At 41.8% G+C, this 13,032-nt stretch overlaps 1 protein-coding gene across 1 annotated transcript in view; it reads left to right on the top strand.

The window, feature by feature from the left end:
- The window catches only part of RIC8A (RIC8 guanine nucleotide exchange factor A), a 53,452-nt gene that overhangs the window by 16,505 nt on the left and 23,915 nt on the right, over nt 1-13,032 (top strand). The window contains exon 3 of the mRNA XM_018569127.1: nt 11,959-12,573. Coding sequence (XP_018424629.1) covers nt 11,959-12,573 — 615 coding nt within the window. The remainder of the gene's footprint in view (nt 1-11,958; nt 12,574-13,032) is intronic.

Raw genomic sequence — 13,032 nt, 5'->3', positions numbered from 1 at the left:
CTTATTGACTATAATACCATGAAAAAAAGAAAAGAATATACAGCTGGGGTTTTTTGGATCATCAAACTGACAACCTTCAGACCAAGCGTTTCTTTAGAGTAAAATGTATAATTTTATTTGATTCAACATGATGCGTTTTTTTAAAAACAATAACAACAGACAGTGATTGCATAAAAATGACAGCACAATTTCCCATACAAGCTCACTCCACCATGGTGAAGACTCATAGACCAATTAACTAATTTGATAAATCACATGATAAATAGGGTTGATAACCGAAACACAATTAACATTAGATGATAAATAAATAAATATAGGTGGAGCTTGATGTTGTCTCAACGTGACGTTTCGCGCTTGTGGCGCTTCTTCAGGAGAGGAGAGAGAAAAGCTGTCGTTGAAGTCTGTGTGCGTCCCTCAAGGTTCAACCGGACTAGAAAAATGAGATGACGAAAACCAGAGGGGAAGAAGGGTAGGGGAGGGGAGACGAGGGGGGACCCCGAGGACCCACCCTAGCAGATCACACCGAGAGACGACGGAGGTGGCCGCTCATCATAGACGTTACAAGGTGATTCGAAGGGATTTGAAAAGTACCACTCGGAAGCCACGGGGTAGCCGTCTCTCTCTCGGTAGGAAGCCCCCAGCAAACTGCACAGCCCTCTCAGGTGCAGCCTGGAGAGGAGAGAGAAAAGCTGTCGTTGAAGTCTGTGTGCGTCCCTCAAGGTTCAACCCGACTAGAAAAATGAGATGACGAAAACCAGAGGGGAAGAAGGGTAGGGGAGGGGAGACGAGGGGGGACCCCGAGGACCCACCCTAGCAGATCACACCGAGAGACGATTGGTTGAACCTTGAGGGACGCACACAGACTTCAACGACAGCTTTTCTCTCTCCTCTCCTGAAGAAGCGCCACAAGCGCGAAACGTCACGTTGAGACAACATCAAGCTCCACCTATATTTATTTATTTATTTATCATCTAATGTTAATTGTGTTTCGGTTATCAACCCTATTTATCATGTGATTTATCAAATTAGTTAATTGGTCTATGAGTCTTCACCATGGTGGAGTGAGCTTGTGTGGGAAATTGTGCTGTCATTTTTATGCAATCACTGTCTGTTGTTATTGTTTTTAAAAAAACGCATCATGTTGAATCAAATAAAATTATACATTTTACTCTAAAGAAACGCTTGGTCTGAAGGTTGTCAGTTTGATGATCCAAAAAACCCCAGCTTTATATTCTTTTCTTTTTTTCATACATTACTACCCAGGGGTTGGACATCCTATGCCTAGACCTAGGTCATTTCAGTTATTATATGGACTATAATACCATACGTACCCCAGTATAGGGACATTAACATATGCCTTAATTGAAATCCCAGTCCATTATCCAATTTATGGTTTCCTCCAGCTGTCAGACCACCATGTTGTATGTTTTTATGTCTGCTGTGTGATCTTTTGTATGTATACTCTAGGATAAGTTTCTCATTCCATTTAGTGAAGTAAAGGTTTCCGTCTTATCTTTTGTAAGTTGTAAAATAAATGTGGATAACGTATGCAGGAGTTTCTGTCCCTTTCTGTAATTTAAATATTTTATCCCTATGAGCTGTCCTTTTCACTGCCCATGATTTCTCTTCTATGATTTGCAGCGCCAGGAACTGGAAGAGGTAATGAGAAGTCATTAGATCTGTAGATGTAGACTGCAACCTTCCTTAGCGCTATGCTGAGAATATTTAGTATGAAGCTGTATTAAGCTACCCATAGTCATAAGATGATGGTTGTCTGGTTGATTTCTGTTTTTGATTTGGTGATTTATATAATTATAATATATCTGTCGCTCCCCCCCCACATGACTACAAATTACCTTTTTGAGTGGACCAAATCGTCAGGTAGTTGGATCAATAATAATGTTCCCACCTTGCGTTAAGGACTGGCTTAGCGTCTTCCAGTGATATTCTTCTCCCACCTATACTTCTCCTTTTCACTTGTACATAAACATTTCATCTATCTGAACGTTCCTGTTTGTCACTCCAGATATTGTGAACAGATCAAACATGAACATCTGTCCACCATTAGGTTTATGGGAATCCTAAAGCTGTGGCTAATCTGGTAATACAAATAAAATGCAGATACCTTGATTGGCAGTGCACCTCAGAAAGACTCAGGAGCTTTAAAACCTGTTACACAAATGGCTTCATCTAAGAAGCTGAACTTTGGCCTGCTCTCCACCACCCTTTGCTGTTAGGTTAATAAAGTATTAGATTACCTCACTAAAAATGCAAAAACAAAGTTTCCATGTTTCATCAATTCTGCTAGTTTACAAATGTAAAAAGAAGCCTATATTGTATTGAGGAAGTATGGTGGCCTCCATTGCTGACCTTTCCTTCTGGAAGTGCAAGTTGCCAGGCTGTCATTCTTAATCAATGGATTCGGTGCATTCTGAGGCACTGACCTGAAAAGATATGTAGATTAGGACCTCTGACTTTCTCCAACTTTCCTGATCTGTATGCTTTTCTCACCATAGTGATCCAGAAAGCATTGAAGTCTGAAACAGCCAGGCAGCCTCCATCTTCTTCTTTTCTGTACATGTTTCTTTTAAAATAAGCATAGGTTTACTTGAAGCAAATGTGTTTGCCCTTTTAATCCTCCAAATACCCCAGGTTATATTTGCCTTTCCTCTGCTCCCTGCTACTGCTTTCATGTCCAGGAGGCCAAAGAATGCTATGACTAAGGCCCAGAAGGGTTGAAACATAAAAGTGGGTGTTGCTTTTATGGACTTTACAGTTTGAAATAAAGATCCATTTGTAGGAGATTGATTTTGCTGCTATCCTGATGTAGGCCAGAGGAAATACCTGCTACCTCTGGATATGGGGTAGCATGTTATTTGACTTTGTCACAGTGTTGTGCTAGTCAGGAACCTGTAGGGCTTTCCTTTGACTCCAGAGAGCTAAATAAAGAAACTGGATCAATAGGGGGGCAACTACCTACATCTGTGGAGATTTGCATTAAAGTGAAAGTCTTTTTGCCTTTCACTTTAAGGCCTTTTTAGATTGTCAGAATGTAAAACTTACCCTTTTAACCTCCATGTATATTCATAGGGCATACTGCTGATCATGATCATTTTGACATAAATAAATATTAAACACTTCTGGTCTGGACTATGCATAATGATAGAACAACTCTAGACAAGTGGATACAAAAAAGTTTAAATACATATATAGAATCTGTTTTCCTTCCAGGACAAAAGATTTGTTAAGTAAAGCACATACCCTTTGACCTGCCCACCAATCCTATTTTAAGGTTGTACAACACAAGAGGAGCCTGCAATTCTGCAGACAAGGTTCCACCTGCACGTCCTAGGGAACATGACTTTCTGGGGACTGTGATCTGTCTGCCTCCTGAAAGCACAAAAATGTATTTTCCCCTTTACTTCCATTAGACACAGGCACTCTCACACCAAGAGTGACTTTAATTATCAGCTGCTTTGCGGCAGCCTAGTAGATATAATTGAGATAATCACACAAGCTAAATTGAAAAATTTATTTCCAGGCTTTTGAAGGAAATCCAAAGTAAAGTAATGTGTTAATATTTTTGTGTTGATTACATGCTGCATGATTTGGCAATTTGAGACTTAATCTGTCGGCTCTTGCCATTCATTTGGGAATGCCTTTCTAGTTTTAAGAAAAAAAAAATGCATTGGGTGTGCATTTTTCGGATAACATCATAGTGTTATGTAAGGACAATGTTGTTTTGTAGCAAGTTCTCAGTGATCACAATGCAGCTCCATCATTTTTCATCCCAGAGATTCAGGTGGTTGACTTCTACATCCTTTGGAATGCGAGGTGCGTCAGCTAAAGATTTGAACAAAGTCAGAGCCAAAAGCTCAGACTGCTGTTGCTGAGAAAATTCTCTCTACTGACGAACGTAGGTGACACTGGTGTGTGAAGTTACATTAATAAGACATATAGTAATAAAATTGACCTATACTTAATATATAAAGTTTGGCTGTTTAACAGGGATTCAATAGCACAGTTTTAATGAGACAAAATCAATATTTCAAAAAATCCAATTAGAAGCAGTAGAGCATTCTTGCTATGTGGAGGTGTCTAGCCACTCTCCCATTTAGCATCACAGGAGCCTGTCAGGACTTTTGACATCATCAAAGGTATCCCTGCCCACTCATGAATCTGATCACTGGATGACATTCATAGGGCCTTTCAAGAGCTCAGTGGTAGCTGGCACTCAGGCCAACCTCCTCGCAACCGTACAGTGCCGTGGAATGGATGATAGAGTGGGATTAAGCCAAAGATCAACTGCTTTAGGGTGAATTAAGGAAATTCATCAGGGGGCCACACCTACTTCTTACCAGAAAAAATATTACAGTAACAATTGCAGCTTATAACATTTTATCCTCGAGTAAGAGACCTTAAAACATATTAAGGTAGATCTATGGCCTTCCAATAAAAACATTATACTACCTCACTTATTTATAAGTACATCTGCACCCTGTTTTATCTGCAAAGTCACAGAAATACCTGACAGTGAAATCTACCTAATTTAGCGTCTTGTGATGGTAGGGCAACAATGCTGCACAGTTCCTGAATTTAGAGCAGACTTGTAGGTTGTGTCTTTATGCACTACAATGAATGAAAAAAAATGCTAGGGGTATGCCAGTCAGCATTGTCCCTGTTGCTTCATAACCTATAGCTTGTCAATCAGCACCTGACCACACCTAGTCCTGCCCACCTCTTTCAGGGGTGAGAACTCTGCCTTTGTGAGCTGTAGTGTCTTGGAAGGGAGCATGTGAGACACAAATGGAGGATTTGGCTCACTCAGAGGAGTTAATGAAAGTGAGGCTTCTGTATCATAGAGTAATTGGACTTGAGGCTTGATTGGACTGTCATTCTGGTGCCTTTAGTTGCACTTTAATCTGCAAAGTTTTGTAAGGCAGTATAGCAGGTATAGGAGTGAGGGCTAGTGCAACCTTAAAAACACCAGTTTGACTTCACTTTCTTTATTTAGTGGGTAAATGGAAAGGTTCACTTGCAGTGCATTTTAAATATGAATAACATCTGTGATTGTAAGAAAACTTGGATGCTGATATCAGGCAGCCAGAAAATTAAGAAAAGACTGCATAAGAGCAGACGGCAGAAGATACCCATTTCCTTTAAAAGTCTGTCATCACCGGGTAATTTCCAACCACAAGATAGTCTGTAAAAGAATAATGATATAGGTTGGACTTGATGGACTAATGTCTTTATTCAACCTCAAATACTATGTAACTATGTAACTATGTAATATACTTACTTTTCTGGCATTCTGTGTGGAAAAGCCACTGCTTTGCTTGTTCTAGCGACAGCATGTATTCCATGCGTCCAGGTGTGTAGAATACCTGTACTCTACCACAGCATGCTGTGGTATCTCCTGCTCTCTATTACATAACTAAAAGATTTTCAAGATGGCAGGAGGGACCACTGTGTGTGGTGGGGGGTTGCAGGTATCTGACCCACCTGAAGAGTTGTATACATACAATAGCCAGAGAGCAGGGAAGCAGAAACTTCTCAACACAGGAGCTGCCAGAAATGTAAGTATATTCAAATTTCTATTATAGACTGCCTTGTGTTTAGAAATGACTCTGTGGTGGCTGGGTCACTCTAGCCACAAAAGCCTCTCTTAAGCATGCTTTGAATTTTGGTCAATACATAATAACTGTCACGGTCTGTGGACCGAAGCACTAGAGAAGATAGGCTTCAGGACTATGAAGCGGATAGAAGGCAAGGAAGAAAGTGCTGTCAGCGATCTTGGTCACAGAGAGACTAGAATCTAAGGGTCTGTGCATTATCGGGGGTGCACTAGAGGCGCAGAGTCTAAGAAGGGCCAGGTCTTCCACACAGCCTCTAATGGTGAGGATGATTGGTTGCTGGACACCTTCCAGGCTACGGCCCTCTAGCGCACCCACACAGACTAAGGGGCTAGTGGAAGCATCGGGGAACTGGATACAGAGACAGGTATGGAAGAACCCTGAAACCAAGAGGAGGAAGATGGGAACAGTGGCACTAGTAAAGTAGTAAAGGTGCAAAATGCACAGCACAGGAAACACTGTAGAGGGAAGCAGTGCAAGGGCACAGGAGACAGTGACAAATGGTAAAGGAGAGTAAATTAGAAGTACACTAGAAAAAAACGTAGGAGTACAGAGATAAAGAATCACAGCAGGTTAAATATGAAGTGCAGATCAAAGAGGTAAATGCACACAGGGAGTGTGCGGTACAAGTAGGTATAGAACACCGATACAAAGAAAGAGTGGAGCTAGAAGTAAAGGAGTAAATGCGTTGCAAGGTGGAGGATACACTGGAAAGGTAAGACAGAACTACAGTACACCAAAGGAAGTTAGGCTGAAGCACAAAGAAAGCAAGTCAGTAAGAGAAAGCAGGCACACAATGGCTGGAGTGGGAAAACACTGAAGTAGTTAAGCAAAGAAGGCAGAATATAGAGATTCACAGCCCATTGTTGAAAGCAATGGAAAATCTTCAGCAATATTGAAAGATACACACTGGAATAGACTATAGCTGGAACACTGAGAATGAAGCAGGGAATTAAGCCAAACAGGGAAACCAGTTGGGTACATGGAAGCCAAAGGCGCACCTATCTGAAATAAGCGCAGGGAATGATCACTGGGATTGGTAGAGAAACAAGAGGTTCGGCACACGGAATGAGACTTATTTCTTGAACCAAGAGCAACAAGTGAGATAGTGCTAAATAGGGTCGGAGGAGGGCAGTTTGGCTGCAGCCTTGTGAAGCACCAGAGGCTGACAGCACAGCACCAGGAACCAAAGGCAAAATCCATCACGTATTCCTGGATATTGTGACAATAACATTAGCAGTCCTCTTTTGGTCATGCTGTTTAATTTTAAAAGTTTAAAATGGTGCACTTGTTCACTTTAAAGGAAACCTTTACTGAAAGAATATGTAGGCTGGCATTGCTGACCTTTCCTTCTAATAATACTAGTGGCCTGGTTGTTATACTGATGTAGATCTTGTTATAGATGAGTGACTCAAGTTATTGAAGCTAGAGACAGCCACACAACCAGCATTTTTAAAAAGATGTCGCAATACCATCCCCCATACATTTCTCAGTACTGGTTTCCTTTAACCCTTTTTGCTGCCACCGAAGTAAGCATTAAACCAGTTGCAATGCCGGCATGTAAACAAAACTCCCAGCTGATACAGCAGCTGTAAGTTAATTTCCCCTTTTTGCTTACGGATGTCAACTTTATTGTAGAGATTATTTGGATGGCCTTACAGCTGGGAAAGTGCCGTCCCCCCTTCCCTATGGGTGCCTCCATGGTTTGTATCAGGATTTGTTTGCTGATCCCTCCTTGGTAGTATGAACTTGGTAGCATTCAGCTTTGAGAACTTCAAGTTCAGAGCTTTCATACCCTGACCACTCTGGTCTTTGTATGTCTAAACATGTTCGTGTTGGCTAGACATACACTTTAGGAACCACTTTGATAAGCACTGTTTGCATCTAAACTGAATGCATACTTATTTTGTCTGTAAAGTCAGTGAGCAAATTAATCTTTATAAAAATAGATTGTTTTCGGCTTTGGAATGTCAGCTATTTACAGTTCTTGTCACATGGTGATATGGTGCGGCCTCTATTATTTAATTGGCACAGCCTTCCAGACAGTGAAAAGAGTGTTACACAGCATTTTACCATGTGATGCTAAACTACTAGGGTTTGCTGTTGCCACAAATGATCACTTTGTATGTATGAATGTTATGGTTACTAAAATGCTATTAATACAATTTCCCTGTTTTAGATATTCTACAATACAATCAATTTGGTCAGGCTAATATTTTGATGGTGATGTGCCAATAGTCTTTGCTTTTTGGGGGGAAAATTGTCCATAAATAAAAACATTTTGTTTTGGCAAAGCTTCCTATCTACCTGGAAAGCTCCAACTATGACAAAATTCCCTATGGATCTAGACCTCAAAGCTCTGCCTGAAAGATTTCCATTATGGGTCTAGACACTAGCAGGGTTATTCACAAAAGGGTGAAGAGTTTGGAGAAGGCAGGAGAAGTGAACAATCTAGGTCAAAATAGCTGATTTGGAAAAATTCTCCAATTCAGCTCACGTTCCAGTTCAGCTATGCTGTCCTAGATAGTTCACTTCACTTCTCCTGCCTTCTCCAAACTCTTCACCGGTTTGTGAATAACCCTGTAGATTTCTAAATGGGAGACACCCACTATGTGCTTAGACCGTGTATCTTTGCCTGAAAGACTTTCACTGTGGGCCTAAGCATTGGATTTTAGTCCCCCCCCCACTATGCAGCTTAGCCTTATATACTGTATCTGCCTAGGAGACTTCCATTATCGATCTAGGTGCTAGACCTCCGCCTAGGTCCTAGGACAATCCCACTATAGGCCTAGGCCTCACATCTCTTCATGTGAGACTTTCATTATGGATATAGCTCTCAAATCTCTGCCTAGGAAACATTATGGGCCTAGGTGCTAGGTCTCTGCCTAGGACAATCCCACTATGGGCCTAGGCTAGGCATCGGATCTTTGTTTTGGATAGTCACCTTATCGAGTTACTTTTTGCTGTCTGGCACCCGGGTGATTTCCCTTAACTTCCTGTTCTCAAGCTGTAACAGAAAAAAAGAGGAACTCTCTCCGAAGTTAACGGAATTCCTATTAAAGATGGCTGTACATCTATAGATTTTCGATCGGAAATTTTCGTTGCTGCCAATAACCCTTGTTACATTCTAGCTCAAATATCCCATTATGCACAGACAAATGTTGATTTTTATAATCGTTCGTTAGCAATACTAACTCACCGACGTTTGTCATTCGACAGAAAATATTTTCATTTGCACATGTTATTTTAGTTTGCGCTTGTAAATTGTTCATGTTGCAATTTTTTTCGTACGAAAACACCACTAAGCCATCGATTTTCATACGATTCGAAAAAAGTTTTCCAGCCACACCCTTTGAGAAAGTTAGAGCGGGATTACAGTAAAAAAAGAAAAAAAATTGTTGGTGTCATCAACTGTTCAATTATCGTTCAAAAGACCATTCGTGGAAGATTTCTGAAGATAATCGAAGAGTGTATGGGCACCTTTTTGAGAGTTGTAATTAGAACAGCTGTCCTCAGTGAAGGATTTTCTCTCGCTTCTATACTGTGCATGTTTGCAACAGCCCTTGTGCTACTACTGGGCTACTTAGTAACCAGCAACTGTTTCAACCTGATCCCATGTTGCCCCTCTGGCAGTTCTGTGTGCCTCCTCCTTCCTGTGTCCACACCGTCCTGTCGTTGTCCCTTCCGGATTCTCCGTGCTATGGCAGACTGCACACCTCTCCACTGTATATTGGTGCAGTTTTTGTCTTGGGTCACCAGCCGCCGCCTTCTTTCCCCTGGATAGTTGCTTCCTGCTTACGCTGCACTGACCTTGCTATCCTCTCCCGCAGCTCTCTTTCATCTCGACTCTCAGCTCCCTAATCTCTCCTTGTAGAACCATGGGCTGGGGCAAGGCCAATCAGGCAACCAGTCCAACCAGCCAGTCATGCTCCCTAGTGGCTAAAGGGGAATCTAGATGGGCTACATACGGGCTGCAAGGGTCTGACCTTTTGTGGCATACCAGCAGAAAAGGTATCATAATCCACCCCTGGCAAACCTCTGGTTTGTCCCTTTTTCCTATGCATACACTTTAACTTGATCACACTTCCTCATTCTTACCCCCTTACTGTCCATTAGTTTTCCCCTATTCCCTAATCCTGTTCCCAGCCATTTGAACTAATCGTATCCCCTAATCCAGGGGTAGGCAACCTTGGCTCTCCAGCTGTGCTGAAACTACAAATCCCATCATGCTTCTGCCTCTGGGAGTCATGCTTGTGGCTTGCAATGCCTTATGGGATTTGTAGTTTCAGCACAGCTGGAGAGCCAAGGCTGCCTACCCCTGCCCTTAATCCCTTGTTCCCCCAAAATATCCTGTCCCTAAACAAGCAACTAACTGCATATTCCTGATATTTCGAACCCCACCTGCAGTGTGCCAACCAGTGGATGCTAAAAATCCAGATTGTAAATGTTTGTGGGGACTATAACACATATGGACTATAACACATATATTGTGTTCAGTAACCCATGGATTTTTTTAAAGCTTATCTCTGATTAGTTGTTAGAGGCTGTTTTTTTGTGCCATGTTATCAAATAAGCATTTCATTGTATCTGCCTTGCTGTTCTTTACAGTTGTAGCTCTCCCTGCTGTTTTTATAGTGCAGTTTCCAATTGCTTGGCAATAACATCCAGTTTAGGTTCCAGCTTGGTTCCTGCTGTGTCTACAGCTAAGGCAGTAGCTTCAGTGGTATATCTAATTCCCTCTGCTACCTTCTAAATATGGGGTCTGCTTTGCTTTGTGATGACCCTCTTCATTTTCAACCCCTTTTCATACCTGTAGTTCAGACAAAAGAAATTCCGAGACTGGGCCCCCAAGTCAGACTCAGACTATGACTCAGATTGCTCTGATGATCCGGAGTTCAAACTACGACAGGTGAGACAATAAGAAGGCCCCAGTGCTCCATACAGATATCATCAAGGAACGATAGTTATAGTATAAAAGCCTAAATGCACTCGGAACAATTTTTTTTTTTTCTATGGGGGTGATGCTGGAGGTTTCAATTACTCAGTCAGTCCAGGCTTCTTAGGGATTTAGCAATGGGTGTAACTTAATAACCAAGGTCTTGTTTAATTAGATTAAAGAATTACCTCACTTGGTCTGATTTTCTTTATCTGTTCTCACAGAGACTGTAGCAAGGGTCGTTGACATTACTGCTTAAAGAGAACCTGTAGTGTTCCTTTACTAGGAAAAAAATCGCTGGCTTATTTTACTGTAGCAACCCCTATGACCATTTCATTACTTTGCAGTTATTCCTCTGTTTCTCAGAGACTGAACAAGTATGTGGTAGTGGCAGATATTGAATGTGTATGTGACACTTCTGTCTCCCTGCAATGCAGAGCTTGGTGCTTGCCTAGTCCATTGCTGGGCCCAATGTCACATGGGGGTCAGGGTTGGTTTGCACAGCTTGTGTAAGATTCAAGTTGAAACTTATACAAATTCTTGGGGTTCTCTGACAATAGAATGGTGCAACCCTCATGCTGATTTGGCTAATATGTCTTAGTAGAGGGAATCTGACTTATAAAATACAGTGCCAACTAAGTCAAATTTTGCACAGGTCAGCAACAGATTTACCTATGGAGATGACAGCTTTTCACATAAAGCAGACGCACAACTAATAGGTGGTATGGGGCAGGTTTTATAATCCTGGACTTCTACTTTAGAGCAGTTGAGGGAAGGTTATTTAAATGAATCTGCCTAAATGTCATACATATGTCTTATAATCTGGTTCACAAAAGACCATGTTGCCATTTATTTGAACAAAACTCTTCCTATAATATTATCGTCACTGCCACAGGATTGAGGAACAAGTGAGTATATATTTTTCTATTTGAGACCTTAGAGCAAAACAAGCACCTAACCCTTGCAGTGCAGGGGTAGCCCCACTACAAGGGTTAATTTGTAATATGCCTGGATTAATTCTTTATCTAGATTTCACCAACAGGGGAAACCCTCAGGGGTAACACACAGAATAACCATGGACAAGGGGTATTTCACAAGTATTTCAGGTGCCTGGACCTCATGGAGCTGGGGTTGGGGTAGTGTTTGGACCCTGCAGCATATACTGTAATATACGTTTTGAAAAATTGATTTTGGAAGGACTTGTGCTTTTGGCTATTTTCCGGTTTAGGAGCAGACACATTGTGGAATATTGTTGCTCTCACAAGCAACCAATAATATTTCTTTCTTTACTCATCGATAGAACTGACAACTAATGAAATGAGAATTTTAGTAAGGATGTTTGATTTGTTTTCATTCCCATTTGCTAACTGTGCTTTTGGTTTTGTCTAGAAACTTGGAGAGTTGGTGATCAAGTTCCTGGAACGGGATCTTCAGCCATCTTGTCAGGTTGTCTGTCTGGAAACTATCCGAATTCTTTCACGAGACAAGTATGGGTTGTCTCCCTTCACCAGTCGCTCAGCAATGCAGATCCTTGTCCAGTACGCAGGGTTGGACTACTCGGATGAGACAGAGGTGCCACGCATGCCGGACAGTGAGAGTGTTGTGGAAGCATTGAAGGCTCTGTGTAACATTGTCTATAATAGCGTTGAGGCCCAGGAAGTGGCCAAGGAGTTGCGGCTGGTCTGTGGCCTAGCTCGCCGTCTGAAGCTCTACAATGAGACCAGGTTATCTCATGAAAGCAAATTTTTTGATCTCCGCCTTCTTTTCCTCCTCACGGCACTAAGGGTTGACGTGAGAAGACAGCTGGCCCGGGAATTGAGGGGTGTTAGTCTCCTTACTGATGCACTAGAGAGCACCCTTGCCCTGAAGTGGTCCGATATCTACGAGGTAGTAACAGATCATCTTGCTCAACCGCTTGGCAAAGAGGAGACTGAGAGGGTGATGGAGATCCTGAAGACACTTTTTAACATCACCTTTGATATTAGCCGCAGGGAAGTTGATGAGGTGAGTTTGGATACATTGTAGTTTTGATGCTGTTAGTTTCCATAATGCATTAAACCATGTTACACTCTGGGGCTGATACATGATTAATAGATAATAAATTGAAGACGTCTGCTAGTTTTGACAGCACTAGGAGAAGGAAGTTAGGATCCACTTGGTTGCTGTGATCAACAAGAAGAGTTCTTCCATTATTTCTTCTAGCATATAGTGGGTGAGATGGGCATTGGAATTGTGTGTAAATTTGCTGTTTCACCTACGAATTAAAGATACTTGACAGTGGAGTAGCTTGATATACCTGGGTCATAGTAAAGGAGTCTGGGTACCTGAACTTCCAACCCGTAACTATTGGTTTAGACCAGACTAAACCTTCCCCCTGCCCATTTAACTTTTCCTGCAGTTAAATTGCCCACCCCCGTACCTAAAATTTCCTGCAATCATCCTTTGCCTCTCCTTTGTACTTAC

This window comes from Nanorana parkeri, unplaced genomic scaffold (assembly GCF_000935625.1).
Source record: "Nanorana parkeri isolate BGI_ZX_2015 unplaced genomic scaffold, ASM93562v1 scaffold1290, whole genome shotgun sequence".
In the NCBI taxonomy this organism is placed as follows: Eukaryota; Metazoa; Chordata; class Amphibia; order Anura; family Dicroglossidae; genus Nanorana; species Nanorana parkeri.
This window is presented reverse-complemented; position numbering and strand designations above follow the sequence as displayed.